Consider the following 20,437-nt stretch of genomic DNA (forward strand, 5'->3'; position numbering starts at 1 on the left):
TGTTTTGTTTTCTTTTCCTTTTTTTTTTTTTTTTTTTTAGAGATTTTTACATAGGGACATGTGCATTTGCCAGAGAGACAGAAAGTGAGAACCCCCCTCCTCCGGGGGTGGGATGGCCATACTGTAATCCCTTCTCTTTCATTCTCCCCTCAGGATTTTGGGCATGCATGCACATGTACCTGGTGTGAATTTTAAGCCACTGGGTCCAGGACTTGAACCGGAATCCAGCAATGTAACCATTATGCCATCTGCTGGTCCCCACATTGTATTCTTTAAAAAAATAAATATTCCATCTCTGTCCTTGAATCCTGACAAACAGTTCTTAAAAGTCCTTGGAATTTACAGAGTGTTTTTTGTATGCTAATGAGTTGACTGGTAGCTAGGAGTCCCTATATAACTTCAGATGGGGCTAGTGACCAAAAGAGCAAACCATGTGATTAGAAGGTTGGAACTTTCTGCCTCGTTCCCCAGTATCTGAGGAGAGAAGCCGCTAGAGATGGAGTTCAATCTCCAGTGGCCAATTATTGAATCAGTTATGCCTATGGAGTGAAACCACCATAAAAATCTCTAGGCAATGAAAGGGGAGTTGATAGTGACACAGTGGTAAAAGGTGGTGCTCTGTGAAGCAGTCACACATGGGAAGGCTCCTGGTTCATGGCTGGGACCTACCTGAGTGTCCTGGACATACACGTGTTCATGATCCAGAGCTGGCTAAAAACTGGACATGGATCATGATATCAGGATCCTACTGGGGGTGATGTCTCTCTGTCTTTCTCCTACTTGTGGAAGAAAGAAAGAGATAAAAATAAAAAGATCCCCAAACAATGGAGCTTGGGGTACTTCCAGGTTGGTGAATACATCCAAGTGCTGGGGACTGGTGCACCTGGAGAAGGCATGGAAGCTCTGCAGCATCCCACATGTCTTCCATTCGGCAGTTTCTGAGTTGTGTGTTTTATAGCAAACTGGAAATTGTCAATAAAACACTTTCCTAAGCTCTGTGAGTCATTCTAGTAAGTTATCAAAACTGAGGTGGGGGTGGTAGGAGTCTGAGACTACGTAGCCATGTCAGATATAAGTGTAGGTAACCTGGGAACTCCCTACTTGTGACTAGTATCTGAAATGGGGGACTTCTTATGGGACTAAGTCTTAGACTCGTGAAGTCTGATGCTAACTCTGGGTAGTGTTTCTCACTATGGAAAAGAGTTGCTGGATATCTGCTACTGTCGGAGAGATGGTGTTGGAAATGATACAATGCATTTGGTGTTGGGAAGAAGAAAACCTCTCAAATGTAAATATAGAAGAGGACACAGATTTTAAATTTATGGCTCAACAAATGGTCACAAATTGAATTCATTTATATTCCCATCATTCAGGTCAAGGAAGAGAACACTAGCAGCAAGCCATAAACCCCACTGTGCCTCTCCCAATCATTGAACCTGCTCTGTGTTCTACAAAGGTGGTTTCTGTCCTGACTACTAGTGCTCTGTATCAGTTTTTCTTGATTTTGAACTTTATAGGTCTTTAGATGCTATGATGCTATAGGCTCTGAGATGACCCACTTAACAATGAATTACGCCCTACAGTGAATGGCTTGTTGGGTTTCTGAGATAAGGAAAGTAAGGGGCTCTACTTTCTCATTTTCAAGTAATCCTGTGTCAGAAAATCAGTTCATTCTTAGTACTAACTTGTCCGATACATGCCTAGAGACTTAGTAGCATTAAGCAAATAGCACTTATAAATTAAAACTTGCTTTTAATTAATGAGAGTCAGACTATAATTTATGAACAATTATTTACTCAATAAAGTTAATTACAGTCCTGCACATGTGACTGAAGCTGTAATACTAATCAAATTCATCCTGACATTTTCCATATAATCTGTGGTGAGAATGCAAATAAGTTTGAAATGATTGCATTTGAGGAGCAGCACAGTAGTCAAAAGCAACAACTTTGGGGCTAGACCTGGAGCTGACTTCTGGCTGAGATACTTAATCTTTCTGTGTCTTGGTTTCCTCATCTGTAAAATGGGAATAACAAAAGTTATCTCATGTAATTGTTCTGAAGAATCAGTGAGTTAATAATATGTAAAATATGTATTAGCATTAACATTATGTTGGTTGTTATCATTAGTATTAGGAACCATCTTAGCATCAGAAAAGGAAGCATGAAGCCTGATACACACACAGGGTCTAATACTTACCACACAACTAAAATTAGGGATTGTTGCGTATTTGTAAGAGTAGGGATAAAGCAACATCTGAGCATAGGCATGAAAGGAGAGGTAAGCCCTAATGTGCTTTCTGTGTTTTCGAAGAAAGTTAGCTACAGCCTTCACTTCTGGCTCAGATTCTGGGAAAGGACCACAGTATGTATCATCACAAGGGTGCATAGAAGCGCCTTCATCTGCAAGTTAGGAAAAAAGAAATAGGGTGGGGGAGTGGGCAGGGAAAAAGCAAGAAACACAAATCAGTGTTGTTAAACTATTATTTTCCTTTTATTTCTGCATATACATGGTATTATTAAGTGATTTACATAACTTATTTATGGAAATCAATGCTGAAAATTCCAATTTAACTCAAGCCCCCAAGCATAGTAGGGGGACCTAAATGGGAACCAGATATTGACTAATTAATCCTGTGCAAACCACACTAAAGAAACAGCTCTTTCAGATGTCAGTTCTTTTGCTAGAGAACAAATTTCATACACTCCCCAAGGATAGGTTAGGCCTCTCATTGACATGCTCCACAAAATCTGTACTTTCTCTTCATAATATTCAACACATTTGTAATTAGTTTTCAATATCTACTCATTTAACATTCATATAATAGTCACATGGTTCTAGGTGCCTGGGACACACTATGAACGGCAGAAAACAATCCCTATTCTACCAGAAATTACATCTGATCTGGATTCCTTATCAGACTCCAATGCTCTTTGAAAGCAGGGTCTGCATCTTTCTTGCTGGCAGCTAGAACAATGATAAAGCAAGCGTCCAACAAATATTTGTTGAGTAAGTCAATGCCTGATAAAACGAAAAGGCGAGACATCTGCAAGGGTGATTGATATAGCAAGAACATGAAACCAGGCTAGATATAATTAATTCTGCAGAACACACCTAACAAATTTCTAATATATTTTTAGATTATCGATATCCATATTGGTTTTGTAAAACCCCAGTTCTCTGATTATCTTGGGGGCCAGTTACTTTCAGTTAGGACATCTTTAGAAATAAATTTTAAGAACTTTTGAATTTAAAAAATCATTGTACAGGGAATATTTATCAAGAGGTCTATGGAGGGGAGAAAAGAAAATGGTGGGGATTGGTGATCAATAAGAATCACTAGAGCAATCACACACACACACACAGTCATGAAGTATTTCAACCCTAAGAAATTTGGGAAATAATTGCATTTTCAATAGTCATTTGCCATTCTGGGCCATTACTATCCCTCCTCTACCTCTAAAATATAATAACTCTCGTCATGATGAATGGTAAATGTTTGATGGTTTTGTGATATAGTCTATGTCTAGAGAACATGACAGGACAACCAAGTTAAATTAGCTTAAATATACACATATATATATTTATATATAAAATGTATTTGTCTATTTCTTCCATGACTGTGGGAGTGGGAGAGTGGGAGAGAGAGAGAAGGTGCTCCCCATGGGTCCTCAGCTGCAATCCTACTCCCTCACTGAGCCAGCCAGGATGATGAGCATGCTACACAGGGAGACCTTGGGACATGAACTCAGGACCCATGACCTTGGCATTGCAGAGCATGCAGTACTGCTGTGCCACTGCAGCTGCCTCAGGATGCTAAGTGTAGTTTACGCTACAGGAGAAGCAAGAGTGAAAATAGAGAACTTATAGCAATTGGAATTTCCCTCCATTTAAAAGTTTTTTCCTTATGATAAAATGTGTGCAAACGAGAGAGAGAATGAGAAAAAGAAGCACTCTCTAGAGTCTGGTCACACTGTGATCCCCTTCTCCGTGTCAATAGGCCTGTCAGATTGTGGGCACTTACACATGTGTCTGGTGTTCAGGCTGACCAGGTTGGGGATTTGAACCATGATCAGCATATGAGATCCAGCTTTTCCCAAACAGTGCAGTACTGCTATACCATGGAACCAGCCCCAGAATTCCCTCTGTGAATCTCATTCTGAGGTGCCTCAGAAGTAAGCAGGATATGAATGGAACTGAGAACATAATATCAATTATTGCTGATACTCTGAAGGAAACAGGAGAGAGATTCCTGCGGAACAGTGATGTAAAGCCCTGGAAAGGAAAGGTCACCAACTGAACAGCTAATTCCAGAGGGAGCAGAGCTAATGAGCCAGAGAAAACAAGGTTTAACAATGATCCTAATAAATATTCTCAAGGGCATTTAGGAGGACATCAGCAACAAACAAGGAGAAGGAGTCACACAGAGAACCAGTCAGATTATACTAGAAATAAAATCCTTAATTCATGGGTCAAATGAATACAGAGGATGAATGATCTCATGAGATGGAGTGGGGTTTGAAACATTTCTCCAAGACATCAGGAAGGAAGAAAGAACTGGGAAAACAAGACAAAAATGAAAGGATATAAAACAGAATAAGTAGGGACCAGCAGTTACCATAATGACTATGTTGCTGAACTCCCATGTAGTCGACAGTGGTTCCAGTCCCAGATCCGGTGGCTTAAACTCATGCCAGGTGCATGTGTGTGCATGCCCAAGATCCCGAGAGGAAAATGGAGAAGAAGGGATTGCGACATGGCCATCCCCCCTGGGGGATGATTTCTCGCTTTCTGTCTCTCTGTCTCTCTCTGTCTTTCTGGTGAGTGCTTGTGCCCTATAGCAATTGGGGAGTGCTTGTGCCCTATAGCAAAAACCCCTGCAAAAAAAAAAAAAAAAAAAAAGAGTAAGTATCAATATGTGGTAAATAGGGGAGCTAGAAGGAAAGAAAAGAAAATAAATAAATATTTAAAGAACTTCTAGTTAAAATTTCTCTACAATTAAGAGTGAACAGACTTATTGTGTTCAGAGAGAAAGAGGAACCTATCAACACTTTGACACATTATAGTGAGATGGGAAAAAAGGAAGCAATTCTAGAGAAAGAAAAGCAGGTTATTTAGAAAGGAACAAGAACCAGATGCGCCTTGGACTTCTCAACAGCACACTAAAGTAATATTTCCAAGTATTATTTTTTTAAGTCTGTTTCTTCCCTGAGTGAGTGATACAGAGATACAGACAGATAGATAGCACCTACAAAAGGTCTTTATGTTGTGATCCACCCCAACCTTCAACCAGCCCCAAATCACAGGCATGTGTGTATCTGGCATACTCAGAAAGGTGTCTGGATGGGAACCTGCATTGTTTCCGTGGGAGTGGGCCCTGTAGAGTGTGGAGTTTTACTACTTGCCATTGTTGCTCACCAATCCCCTCCAAAGGACTTTATTTTTATTTTTTTATTTTTTATTTTTTCATATTTGCTACAAGGAGCATGCATTCACTGGAGTGAGATAAAGAGACAGAGAGACATAGAGGGAAAGTGAAGAGCATACCCCCCAGGGGGTATGACCACACTGCAATCCCTTCTCCTCCTTACTCCCCTCGGGATTTTGGGTACACATACAAATGCGCTCGGTATATTTTTCATGCTGCTTGATCTGGGCCTCAAACAGTGCAGTTGTCTATATGGAAATCTAGGCACCTTAACCACCACACCACCTGCCTATCCCCAAAGTACATATGTATGTATGTATTTATTTAAAGAGTTTTTGCTTTAGGGCATGTGCACTCACTGGAGAGAGACAGAGAGAGGGAAAGTGAGAAATCATCCCCCAAGAGGGACCACCACACTGCGATCCCTTCTCCTCCAGTTTCCTCTCAGGATTTTGGGGCATGCACACACACACACACACTGGGGCGTGCACACACACACACACACACACACACACACACACACACCTGATGTGATTTTCAAGCTGCCAGCTCTGACTAGAACCGTATTTGGCCATGTGGGAATCCAACACCCTACCCACCATACCACCTGCTGGCCCCAAACTCATGACCTTTTGAAATCCCTTTTACATGTACAGAACTGTGAAATCTTTTAATCTAAATTTCAAACATTTGCATCATTCTAAAAAATGACCCTCACACTAATTAGTAGTCAATCTACATTTCTCTTCCTTTAGCCTCTTAACCAGGAAGGGTTAAGCCATGGTCATATTTTTATTTTACATTCATCTTGTAAAAGTTTATAAGCTAGATTTGTAGCAGGCAAGCCTATAACTGGGAAGACCAAATTAAGGTAGGATTATAACAATCCAGGCTAGAGCTATAATTAGGAAAGTGGTTTTAGGAACAGCTTCAAGGGTATCCATTTAAAAACTATTCTGGGGACTGGATGATGGCACAGCAGTAAAATGTACACTCTGCAAGGCTGACCCACATGGGACGGTTCGAGATCTGCATCTGGAGATCTCCCTGAGCTTGCTGCATACATGCCCACGATCTGGGACTGGCTGAGAATGGAGGTGGATTGTAATGTCAGGACCCTGTTGGGGTGCTGCCTCTCTCTCTCTCCCCATATCTCTGAGTCAAGGAAGAAATAAATAAACTTTAAAACAAGAATTATTTAATTTTATTTATTATTATTTAAAAAATTTCCTACAGGGCACATGCACTTACCAGAGAGAGAGAGAGAGAGAGAGAAAGTGAGAAAGCAAAAATAAGTCTCCAGCTCTGGTACTTGAACCATGCTGGCCATATGGGTCTCCCGTGCCTGACTTGCCATGTCACCTACTGGCCCCCAAATAAGTAAACTTTTACAAATTTTACATTATTTATTTATTTATTTTTGAGAGAGATTTTTGCTAAAGGGCAAGTGCACTCACTGGAGAGCAGAGACAGAAAGCGAGATATCACCCCCCTGAGAGGATGGCCATGCCACAACTTCTCCATTCTCCTCTTGGGATTGTGGGCATGCACATACACACACCCGGCATGAGGTTTAAGCCACCAGGTCCAGGACTTGAACTATGATCAACTACGTGGGAGTCCAGTGGTGTAACCATTACGCCATCTGCTGTTAACAATAATTAAACATTTAAAAAGTAAATATTCAGATTATTAAGCTAACTGGACTTGGTGATTGGTTGGATATGTAAGGCAAAGAAGGGAGGCTTTGACTACACCCTGTAATTCTGGGTGGGCTAGCTGATTTGATAGCAATTTTACTGATTGAAGTACCAAATCGATGAGGAGGAACATAGGCATGTAGGCAGAAAAGGAAGATGATGAATTTCATTTTGGGCCTGTGGAGTTTGAAAAGCCTCTGCCTAATAAGGTATGGGATGTGAATATGAAGCTAAGGGAAATATTAGGCTAGAGAAAAAGATCTGGGAGTTATCATCATTTTAAGAGAGTACAATCACTCAAAATCAAAATAAAACAAACATCAAACTGTGGGGAAGACCATTATTTAAAAGGGGCAGGATGATGAGGAGGAATCTGTCATTCAGGCTAAGAAGGAACCGTCAGAAAAGTAGGCCTGCAAGGTGCTGGTATCATGGAGCCCAGTGACTTGATGTTTGGACTGTGTGGTCTGCATGTAAAATGCAGAAAAGAGGTGTATTTGATTTTATAGTAACAAAATTACAGTGGGCCTTTGCTATAGGCAGTCTAGTGGGGTGGTATGGGCAAAGACCAGATATATGCACTGAAAGAAATAAATGGAAAGGACTGGCCCCATAGTGCAACACTTGAGTGCTGTGCAGAGGAAGCAGAATCTTGCATGATTTCAACCAGGGTTCAAGTTCCAGTCTCACTGGCTTGAAAAACATACTGGGCACTAGCATGTGTGCTCAGGATTCTGACTGGATGGAGAATCAGAAGAAAAAGGGTTGTGATGTGACCAGGACCCATCTTGAGATGCGCGCGCTCTCTCTCTCTCTCTCTCTCTCTCATGCATATGCCCTCTGGTGTAAAGAAAAAAGGAATAAATAAATAAATAGGAAGAAAAGAATAGGATATAATGAGTAAAGACTTTTTTTTCTTCTTTTTTTCTCATTAAGTTTGGTCTACAAGGAAAGGAAAGATATAAAATGATGGCCAGACATAATAGGAAGATTTGAATTTGGGGAAGGGGAGGATAAGACTTAAGCATGTCTATGCAAATAGTGAGGGATGGGAGAGGAAAGGAATAGAGGAAGAAAGACAGAGGAAAGGAGAAAGTTCTAGAAAGGCTGTAACTAGGTGGTATCAACAATCAGATGGAATAAGAAACCTTAAATAGATGAGATTTCTGATTTGTGATTTTCTGTTTCCTCTAAACATTATTTTTTTTTTTGGAGAGATTTTCACTGTAAGGCGCGTGCGCTCGCCAGACAGACAGAGAGAGACATAGAGACAGAAAGCGAGAAATCACCCCCCAGGGGGAATGGTCACGCCGCAATCCCTTCTCCTCCATTCTCCTCTCAGGATCTTGGGCACGCACGCACACGCGCCCGACATGAGTTTTAAGCCACCGGGTCCAGGACACGAACCGTGGTTGACTACGTGGGAGTCCAGCGACATAGCCATTACGCTAACTGCTGGTTCCCCCTCTAAACATTTTTGACTGTCAATCCCATCAGTAAGATACGTTAGGCATGTATTATTGACATGTATTTCAAATTTATATGCATATCATATTTTTGTGCTAATATTACATGAAAAAAAAACAAAAATTCTGCAAGAATGATTTAGAGATCAATTAAACATTTTTAATTTTTAAATTGTGCAGAGACATTAATTCTTAAATAAGGATGAGGTGAAACATAGCTTAGTACTTTAGCAGCATTCAGAGACTGTTTTTTCCTAAATGAATATGTGATGTAAAAGATAACATAAAAGAATGTATGCACATAGGTTTTTAGTTGATATCTTAATTTTTTTTTTTTTTTGCCAGAGGGCATATGTATCCACTAGAGAGAGACAGAGGGACAGAGAGGGAGAGAAAGCATGCCCCTAATGGGGCGTGGGCATCCCTCAGTTCCTTCTCATGTCTCCATTCTGTTAGAATTTTGAGCACACATGCTTAGTGTGTTTTCCAAGCCACCAAGGGCCACAACTTGAACCACACTGTGGCCATGTGATATGTGGGATCAATTTCCTTAACCATTAGGCCATAAGGCTGTACCCAACTATATTTTTTCTCTTTCTTTCTCTCTCTCTCTCTTTTTAATTGCCAGAGGCTCACTGTGGTCAGACCATAATCCCTTCTCCATTTGTCCATCCCGTTTCAGACACATGTGTCCAGCATGCATTTCAAGTGCTGGGGCTGGTATGCAAAGCTGGATGGGCCACATGGGATTTATATGTACTGTAATCTGTAGTCTCTCTGGACATTTATTTTTAAAATTTTATTTCTCTAAAACTAGCCATTGGAGTGTTAATTTAACAAATACACGGAAACATCCATAAGAAGGTTAGGGTTTACATCTGGAGACTCCCCCGAGTACACTGGGCATGTGTGTGCCCATGATCCAAGGCAGGCTGAGGCTGGGGATGGAGTGCCACATCGAAGCAAGCCATGCTATGAAGGAAAGGCATTGCATGTCCCCACTTAATATATACCGAGTGTCTGCACTCTAAAAAAAAAAAAAGAAAGAAAGAAAGAAAAAAAGAAACGTATTCATATTCAGTGTGTGAAATCTGAATAAGATCTTTCCTTTAGGCAATGGCATGATATCAATGCAAATTTCTTACATTTGTTTATTGTACTATGGTTATGTTATCTTAAAATATTTAAAGGGGCAGATTTCTCAAACAGTTCAGAAGAAATATAATAGATGAGGATATAGGCATATCTGTAGATACAGACACAGATACAGATATAAAGGATAAAGCAAAGTGGTAACATGTTAACAGTTGGGAAATCTGGGTGAAAACTATATTGATATATGGGGATGCTTGGTACTATTCTGATAACTTCTCTGTGAGTCTGACAGTCTGCCAAAATAAAAAGTTAAATGAAAAAAAAAAAGATGATAATCCTGTAAAAAAACCAAAAACCAAAAACCAAAAACCCTGTTAGGGGTGTGCTCTCCCTCTCTCCTCTGCCTCTCACACTCATGGGAGGAGTAAATAAATAAAATGTAAAAAAAATCTGTAGAAAAAGAAAATGTATAAAAGAATGATAGCAGTTTGCTAGGCTGGTAAAATGTAATCATTCTTTTATAATGTCTTATTTCTGCAATATTTTATCATTGACTAAGGTTTTTTTTTTTTTTAAAAAAAGTGTATTAAAAAGAAAAAAAAGGCCAGTCCTATAGTCTAGTGGTTAAGGGAGTTAGATTCCACGTGGTCACCTGTGGTTTGAATCTTGGCCCCAACAACATGCTGAAAAACATGCTGGGTGCATGTGCCCCAAATCTCAACGGGATAGAGAGATGAGGACTGCAGCATAACTATTAGGGTGCTTTCTCCACCCTCTCACCACCAGTGAGCATGTGTGCCCTTTGACAATTAAAAAAACATAATGAAAGAGAGATCTGAGAAATGATATTTTAAAAGGAAATGGTTTAAACATAAATATTTATGTGTATGTACATATACACACTTTAAGTTTACTTATTAATTTTCCCTAGCAACAGGAAGAGACATACAGAAGTCAGATAGCTCCAGTAAGGTCCCTGGCCACTCTCTACTGTGGCCTCAGCAAGCCTGGATCATGGGAATGAACACATGCCTGATAGGCACAAGGAGACCTCTGATGTGAACCTGGGTCTTCCGTTGTGAGTCCTGTATCACAGAGCATTGTGTTACTGCTGTGCCATGATCTGGACTCCGAAAAGGTTGTTAAAAGGGATATGAGATCAGAAGACAGTAGACAGCTTTGGTTTTATTTTACATTTTACAACAACTGGCCTCAGTGGAAATTGACTTGACAGATGCAGCTGGGTCGTCCGGTAAGTAGCATCTGGGGAAGTTATAGATTTTGTGACATATTTTCATTGGTTATATTTTCATTTTCAGTGTTTTTCTTTTCATTTATAGTTTAAAAATTCTCATAAATAGAAGCACAATGCCACTAAGTAAAAAAAAAATTGTTACAGACTAAAAAATTTTCTTTTTCACCTGTGTCTCTCACTGTCAACTTACTCTCACATAAGCTACGAAGACCTCTCATATTAACAACTAAGCTACTGAGTGCAGTGGTTAATATGCAGTGGTCCTCAAAAAGCTCATGGAAAAGGGGTCACTCAGTGGCCTGATGGTAAAATGCAGTGCTCTGTGTGGCAATCCCATGTGGAAGGTCCCTTGTTCAATCTGAACTTGAGTATGTTGGGCACAGTGTGCCCATGCTCCAGGCTGGCTGAAGTTGGGGTTGGATCGTGGCATCAAAATCCTATCAGGGTATTGTATCTCTGCCTCTCTCTTTAACAGAATAAATAAACTTTAAAAAAATGTGTCATGTAGAAACTATGGATAAATTTAAAATTTTTTTTTGCACCATAATGAACTGGTAGTTTAACGCCATTTTTTCACAGACTTTTTAAAGCCCTCTCATATATATATATTTATGCACTCATATATACACATGTGTATATATACACATACACACATATCTTTATTTAGCTATAGTTATACATAGATACATATATAGGGTCTGTTTTGGTTACAAAACAGAATTATAATCAGTTTTTTTCTCTTGCTTTTTCCTTCAATGATATTTTATAGAACTTTTCTCAAGTCAATTTGGATTCATTTCTTTAAATTCATTTTATTGTAGTTGTAACCTAAATTTAGTACCCTGCCTGTCTTTTGTTGGGGATTATGCTTCTTTTTCTCTTTTTTTTTTGCCTGGATGAACAATAATATAATGAAAGAAAGTAGAGACATTACTACCAACCTGACAGAACAATACTGCAATAAATATGGAAGTATACATTTCCTTACATCTGAGTACTTGTTTCTATAAGACAGACTTACAGGAACAGAATAATGGGTTGAAGCATATATTTTCTATGTGAGGGAACTTCCATATGGAAAATGGGAAAAGTACAAGTTTATTTTGTGCAAAATTTTTGAAATTTATGTTTAATTTTTTATAATGCCCATTTTCCCATTGATTTTCTGAGGAGCTCTTATATATATAAACTGAATGGGTATATTTCTGTATGTTATATATTTATATATTATACATTTATACTTATTTATATTCATTTAAAATTGTAAGTTCCTATGATTCAAAATGTTAAAGTTTTAAAAGGATTCTATTATAAATTCTCATAGTTTTTTCGGAGGGCCAGATTGTTTACTATAATAAGATTGCTACTATTTATAGTGCAACAATGAGTGTATATGAGTGCCATTTCTGCTTAATCCCTTCCAAGAATACCCTACAAGTGTATCATCTTTTGATTTTTCCCAGTTTAATAGCAAAAATTTGCTCCCTCCTTACTACAGGTTTGTTTGTATTTGTGTTCATTGCCAGTGTATGACAAAAGTAGAGTTAGTAATGTATTTTGGACTGGACTCTCGTCTGAACTGCTTAATCTTGTCCTTAAATCATTTTGTTTTCCCCTGGGCAGTTAATTTTTTTCTTTTCCATGAATAAAAGTGATTTGTATAGACCGTCATCTGTATTGCATTTTATCCTCAAGTCAATAATTTTTTATATTCAATGGTTTGGTAACTTTAATAATTTGAAACATTTACAAGTTTATATGATCACTGTCGCTTCTTTTTCAATGGTTTTGGGTTGCCTGTCTTAAGTCTAGGAAAGTTTCCCCAATCCTTAAATATTATAGGTACTTTATAGATTTTCTTTTAATGACTTCTACACACACACACACACACACACACACACACACAAACACACTCTCAGATTTTTTTTTCCCAAGTCTTTTATCCTCCTGGACTCACTGTTGTATGTATGGTTATACCTCTAGTTTTTCTGGATGGATAGCAATGTTTTCAGCATAATTTATTAAATTTCCTACCACTTTCCCACTGAATTACAATACTGTCTTGGTTATATATTAAAGTCTACTGCATATGTGGATTTATTTCTGGGTTCTCTGTTCTGTGGACTTAGTTGTCTACTTTTATATTGTTATCCTTATCAATCTATGGTAGTATTTGATATATGTTCTATATCAGGCAAGATCTCTTTACTATTCTACTTTTTCAGTTCTATTGGATTTTGGTCTTTTTTTTTTTTCCATATAAACATTTTTTTAAATCATTTATCCAAGTCTCAAAAGCAGGAAAAAAGAAAGAAAGAAAGAAAAAACTTCACTGATATGTTAATTGGAATTGTATTCACATTATATTGATTTTGGGAGGATTCATTACACTGAGTCACACAATCTAAGGACACATTATGACTTTCCTTTCATTAGAATGTGATTTATGAGGACCAGCAGCTGGCATAATGGCTGTGTTGCTGGACTCCCATGTAGTCAACCACGGTTTGAGTTCTGGACACAGTGGCTTGAATTCATGCTGGGCGCATGTGCGTGCATGCCCATGATCCTGAGAGGAGAGTGGAGGAGAATGGATTACGGTGTGGCCATCGCCCCTGGGGGTGATTTCTTGCTTTCTGTCTCTCTTTCTGGCAAGCACACGCACTCATAGCAATGTGCCAGAACCACCCCCTCAAAGAAAAACCCCCTCAAAAAAAAAAAAAAAAAAAAAAGAATGTTTTTTGTTCTTCACATTGCATCATTTTTTTTCCCCTTTATTATAGCTTCTTTATGGCTGATGCTGTTTTCATATTTGTGAATGGATAACTGTTTCTCAGATGGTCTTTTTTAGGAGGGTGTGGTATAAATACTTGGCATACCATAAAGGTCTCGCCCATCTTCTCCCTTTCTGTCCGCCACCTTCACTTTCATCATGTGTAACCTGGGAACCTAAGCCATCTTTTTAAACTTCATTTTGGAGGCTGACATACTATTAAAATAAAAAATATGACCTATTGAATAAACTGCTGTATTTAATCAGCCATATAAACATGGTGTTTGGAGAAGTATAAAACTTGCTGATAATTTTCTCTCTGTCTTGCTCTTTTTTTTTTCCATGTTTGTGGGGAGAGTGGGGAGAGAAATTTTTGACAGGGACTTGCAATGTTGTGATCCTTCTGCCCCAGCCTCCCAGTTGGCCAGGATTATAGGCATGTGCAATTGTGCCTGTTGTGTTCAGATTGGCCTTGCAACTAAACCTAGGCTTCTCATGAAGCTTCCAGCCTCCTAAGCAGTAGTGCTAACTGTGTACCACCATGGCTGGGCTCCCTGCTAACTTTTCTTAAAGATTATATTCTTACTTCATATTTGGGATAATGAGTAACAGTTCTATTGACATTTCCTTTGAAAACCAGACAGCCTTCTGTAATTTCTTTTTTTTTTGCCAGAGCGTGTGTGTGCTCATCAGAGAGAGACAGAGAGAAAGGGAGAGAGAAGATAGCACCCTCCATGGGGAATGGCCAGGCCTCAATCCCTTCTCCTGCAACTCTCCATCCTTTAGAATGTAGGGCATACATGCCCATACACATACCACACACACACACACACACACACACACACACACAGACACATGCCTGGTGTATTTCTCATGCTGAGACTTGAACCATGCAGTTGACCATGTGGGATCGAGTGGTCTTAACCATGAGGTCATGGAGCAGGCCCCATGCTGCTTTCTAAATAGCTTAGCATTCTAAGCTGCAAAAAATAAATTGCTTGCTTTGTTCAATGTGTCAAAGAAGACAACTGAAGAAGAAATAATCCCATTTTTCATCCTCTCTATAAATTGAAAGTACGGTATTTCTAAGACACTCCTGAATTTCAAAGAGGCTAGAGACTTGTTTTTCAGTGGGCAAAGAGTAGGAATGTCTCTCCTTATCCCTGTTAAGGGAAGAAAAACCAAACTTAATGATTTTCTTCTTCAAGATTGAATATCAAGAAGGGTAACAATTTACTAATGAAAATAGGGCTAGTGCTATGGTTCCTTTTTTGGGGTAAAGGGTAATCAGACTACAAGTGAAGATGTGGATGATGACATATGCAAAAATCTGTCATGGTTTTTCTGATGACCCAATATATTCATTCCCTTTGAGATATTGTCCATTACCACATGGCTGTGACTCCCAAATGTAAATCTTCAGTCCAGAACTCTCACCCAAGCTCCCATATATGACATATTTACAGACTTATCTGCTGGGATAGTTAATAAACAGTTTATCTCAACGTATCCCAAAGTGAACACCTGATCTTTACTCTGCTAAACCTGTTCTTTGTTTAGCCATTCTCAGCTCCTTTGTTGTCAACACCATCCTTTCAGTTGCTCAGGCCTAAAATCTACAGAATAATCTTTAATATTCCTCTTTTTCTTATAAACCACATACAATCCATTATGAAATTCCTTCGGTTTTACCTGCAGAATTGATCTGGATTCCAACTCCCTCTGGCCCTCTTTATTACTACTATCCTAGACTAAGTGACTGTGCTTTCTCATCTGGATTATTGCAGTAATCAGAAAAATCATGAGGTATTTTTGCATAGAAAACCAGAAAAATATATTATGACTTTTCCAATGACCCAACAGAAAAGAGAAAAGAACCAAGACTGAACTGGGGGCCTTCCAATGTTAAGAAAAAAGGAGAGGGCCAACCAAACAGACTGTGAAGAAGTGATCTCTTGGCATCTCTCAAATGCCTCTATTCTGGGTTAGCTGTTTCTCTTTTATGTGTGCATAACACCCATCTGTTGCATTTGTCAAACAACTTAGTGTCCTGCATTAAAATCGTATACATGCCCGTTGCCTACTTGATTGGACCTAGTGCAATGTCTGAGTAATATTGGCTATATAATAAAATAAAAAAGCATTTTATTTTATTTTTGTCATACAAAACAAAAAAGCATTTTATTTCATTATCACATATGAGCTAAACTGTATAATATTAAGAAGGGCCATGTCATGATTTAGTGCCATTTGCCTGAGAAGCACATTAGACACTGGAATATTCTATATCGTTTTATGGTTTATTTTATGGACTGGCTTTCTGCCAATATTATTTACTGCAGATTAAGTATTGACTCAGCCAGCAGAATGGGTTATCACATTCAAAATTCTTTTTGTCAGAGTTTATCCCTGAATTTTTGCATTATCCATCTCTTACGCCAAACCTGTTTTTATCACATAAAATCAGAGTCACATATAGCTGGTTCTCTAACCTAGAAACAGATTAATTTGGGTGAAAGACCGCTAAAACAATCTCATTTTATTTATAGCTCTGTGGGGGCACCATCCAGGTTTTACTGAAATGCAAGGAAACAATTCACAAGTATTACTGAATAGTAAGTCCCTCCGGGAGTTTATGTAGCTGTGCTGGATACATTATTTGAACAGTTTTGTCCAGATGTGGCTTCAATTACACAGATTCTGATCAGAAATATCTGCTGTGCTGTGGAAGATCAAGACAGCAGACGCTAAAGCCTCAGGACACGGCGTTTCAAAGAAAGAAGCAAAACACAGCACAAGAGGATTCACTACCAGAAAGCAATGATGAAACAGACTTCTTCTAGGAGACAGGGGCCAGAAGCACCTGACCCATCACTCTTCAGGTCTTATGAGTGAGAGAATCTAAAGAGTGCTAGTTTCTCCTTAGTTTACAGGAGGCAATATATTGTTTCCGAAATGGAGACAAATTCTCTTTCCCATTTTCACATGCAGAACAGCTGCAGAATATATAACAGACCACTGCAGTGCAGAGCTGAGATTTTAGTTTTGTCGAATAAAATAGCATACATCTCTGTTCTGAACACTTCAGTGATTTAACTTCCACACCATACATCACCTCTTCAGTTTTTGAGTATCGAAATGAGAAACTCTACAAGGACCTCATAAAGCTAGAAAGGAGACGAGATGAGCACATATGAGGGAATTAGAGGACAAAATAATCTAGGATATGATATAATCGTGGTGTGCAGTGCAGATCGGAAGTGTGAGGAGAACACAGAGGAGGGAGGGAGACATAACCGAGGGAGTAGGAGCCCTGCAGAAACTGGAAGGACAGAGAAGACTTGATGGGACTCAAGATGAATGGAGCACAAAAATGGCAGGGAAAAAACACAAAAGAAGTTTTTGTTGCTTCTAAAAATCCTGGCCTAGCCTTCTAGATGATAAAATGAGACAAAAGCTAGGCTTTAGAGAACAAATGGACAAGGGAAAGATACCAGAAGCAGAAAGGGCTGAAAAATCATGAGACAGTTCAAGGCACAGTTGCACCACTAGCCACTCAGTGCCAGGCATATGGCTGGCCTGCCTGTGTTTGTCCCAGGTGGACCTGGGGACAGGATCAGTGGTTCTGAGGGCGGCAGCTGTGGCCTTCAGCAGTGCCGGATGTCTCACCGTAGTTAGGTACATGTTATTAAATTACTTAACTAAGAAAGTAAGTTTAGTTATTCTGATAAATAACTTTTTAAAATAATTATTAATTTAATTTACTCATTCATTTATTTTTTGAATTTGATGAGAGAGAGAGAGAGAGAGAGAGAGAGAGAGCGAGCGAGCCACCAGGTTCAGGAGAGAGAGAGCGAGCGAGACACCAGGCTCAGGATTCGAACCGTGATTGGCCACATGGGAGTGTCCAGTGCCTTAACCACCATGCTATCTACTGGTCCCTGATAAATAACTCTGAATGTATTCTAATATACTCTTGTAAAGGGTGAGAGAAAAAGGTGAAATGGGCATGCTTGGAATTGACCACAGGAGTAGGTACTTATCATCAGCTGGGTGTGTAGTGATGGAAACAAGGTTGAGAACTGCTGGATAGAGGATGAGCGCTAATACTTTTCCTTAACACCCTTAGATTCTGTTCTAAAAAGTGAAGATAAACTTGAGTAATAAGAGCAGAGTTACTTAATTGATTTCTGTTGTGTTCTTTCTTTCTTTTTTTAAAAAAGATTTATTTATTTAATTTTAGTTATTATTATTTTCCTTTGCTATAGGGGAACATGTGTGTGTGTGTGTGTGTGTGTGTGTGTGTGTGTGAGAGAGAGAGAGAGAGAGAGAGAGAGAGAGAGAGAGAGAGAGAGACAACACATCCAGGACTTGAACTGCAGTCAGCCATGTGACAGTTCAGTGACTCAACCACCATACCACCTGCTGCCCCCTCTGTTGTGTTCTTAAAGGAGGCAGGCTCCAAGGATGGACTTAATTTTAAAATACAGTTTATGAGCAAATTGTTTAATTTTGAAAACATACTTTTCCTTAGATAAAGCTTCCTTCCCTGTCCATACTCCAAGTCCCTCCCATGTCTGCTTCTTCTCTTGTATTCCAGACCTTAGCATATGGTACCTGACTGCTCAAACCAGAAATCACCTATGTACCCAATAATTAGTGAAGAACTGTTGGTGTAGTTTTTCCCTCCTGCACAGTCACTCTAACTACTATGCAGTCAGTCATGTGGAATCTGGCTGCCTTAACTACCAAACTGTGGAGCTGGCCCTGTCTCCTCTCTTAAAACTTATGAAAATTGTCCCATGCTTAGAAGTCTCAGCTCAAAAACCACTTGTCAGGCAATTTAATGGAGCAAAGACAGTCTTTTAACAATCAATGCTGGAACAACTGGATATCTACATGCAAAAACATTAATCTAGACCCAGAACTTACACCTGTCACAAAATTTTAACTCAGAATGAATCACTGCCCAAACAGAAAATGCATAACTATAAAACTCCTAGAAGACAACACAGGAGAAAATCCAGTTGAGTGTGGGCATGGCAATGATTTTCAAGATGCAACACAAAAAGTACAGTCCATAAGAGAGATAATTAATAAGCTGGCTTTCACTAAAATTAAAAGAATGTGATGAAGGCCACAGAGTAGGAGAGAACATTTGTAAAAGACACATATAGTAAGGGACAGTTATGTAAAATATACAAATGACAAGAAAACTAACAACTCTAGGGCCTCAATGGTGGTGCAACACTAAAGCAACACTCTGCAAGCCTGACCCACAGGGAAAGGTTCTAGGTTTGTGTCCATGAATCTCCCTGAGTGCTAGGAGCACATGTGTCCATGATCTGGAGCTGGCTGAGGCTGGGGGGTGCATCATAATGTTAAAACCCTGTGGAGGGTGCTGCTTTCTGTCTCTCTCTTTCTCTCTATTACTCTTGCTCATGGGAGAAGTTCATTTAAAAAGCCTGATTAACATACTGAGTGCTTGTATATATGTGCCCAAAATTCCACGAGGAGAATGGAGAATAAGGGATTGTGGCATGGCCATCTCCCTTGGAGGGTGTTTTCTCTCTATCTCTCTCTGTCTCTCTACATTCTACAGCAAATTAAAAAAAAATGGGCTTAAGACCATAAGAGACCCTTCACTAAAACGACATACAGATGGCAAATAAGCATATGAAAAGATGATCCACAGGACCAGGTGGTAGTACAGCAGTAAAATGTGATGGTCTGTGAGGCAATCTCACCTGGCAAGTTTCCTGGTTCAAGTCTGGAGAAATCCTCAAGTATGCCAGACATGTGTGTGTCCATGATCTAGGGCTGGCTCAAGGCTGAGGGTGGACTGTGATGTCAAGATCCTGTTGGGGATTCTGTCCCTCTCTCTCTCAATGAATAAGTAAATAAACTTAAAAAAAAAAAAGCTTCATGGCTAGCTGGCTAACTATGTGGTTCAAGTCTTGGACCTGGTGACTTGAAAAACATGCTGAGTGAGTGTGTGTGCATCCTGCAAACCTCCAAAAGAAGAAGTAATGGAGGAGGGATTGTGGTGTGACCATCCCCCATGGGAGGATGCATATTCACTTTCCCTTTCATTCTCTTTCTGTCTTTCTCTGGTGAGTGAATACACCCTCTGACAAATTTTTTTGTTGTTGTTTTTGGAGAGATTTTCGCTACAGGGCGCGTGCGCTCGCCAGACAGACAGAGAGAGACATTAGAGACAGAAAACGAGAAATCACCCCCCGGGGAGATGGTCACGCCACAATCCCCTCTCCTCCATTCTCCTCTTGGGATCTTGGGCACGCACGCACACACACCCGGCGTGAGTTTTAAGCCACCGGGTCTGGGACATGAACCGTGGTTGACTATGTGGGAGTCCAGCGACATAGCCATTACACAACCTGCTGGTTCCCAAATTTTTTAAAAATTAAAAAAAAAAGATGCTCCACATCATATGTCATTGAGAAATTAAAATTAAGCAATGAAATACCATTACTCATCTTCTAGAATGGCTAAAATCCAAAACACTCACAGTACCCAAAGCTGACCAAGATGTAGAGCATAGGAGCTCTCGTTTACTGCTGGTGGAGATGCAAAATGGTGAAGCCACCTTGGATGATAAGTTGGTAGTTTCATACAAAACTAATCATATCTCAAAAAAAAAAAAAAAAAAAAGGCAACCTAAGAAAAAATATAGCAGAAGGCATATGAACGAGCAAAACT

The 20,437-nt window shown here is 39.4% G+C and overlaps 1 protein-coding gene across 1 annotated transcript in view; it reads right to left on the reverse strand.

Moving 5' to 3' along the window:
• CPA6 (carboxypeptidase A6) overlaps positions 1 to 20,437 on the reverse strand; it is a 371,754-nt gene that overhangs the window by 8,254 nt on the left and 343,063 nt on the right. Inside the window, exon 9 of the mRNA XM_006150464.2 lies at positions 2,200 to 2,402. Coding sequence (XP_006150526.1) covers positions 2,200 to 2,402 — 203 coding nt within the window. The remainder of the gene's footprint in view (positions 1 to 2,199; positions 2,403 to 20,437) is intronic.

Source organism: Tupaia chinensis, unplaced genomic scaffold (assembly GCF_000334495.1).
Source record: "Tupaia chinensis unplaced genomic scaffold, TupChi_1.0 Scaffold000288_2, whole genome shotgun sequence".
Lineage (NCBI taxonomy): Eukaryota > Metazoa > Chordata > Mammalia > Scandentia > Tupaiidae > Tupaia > Tupaia belangeri.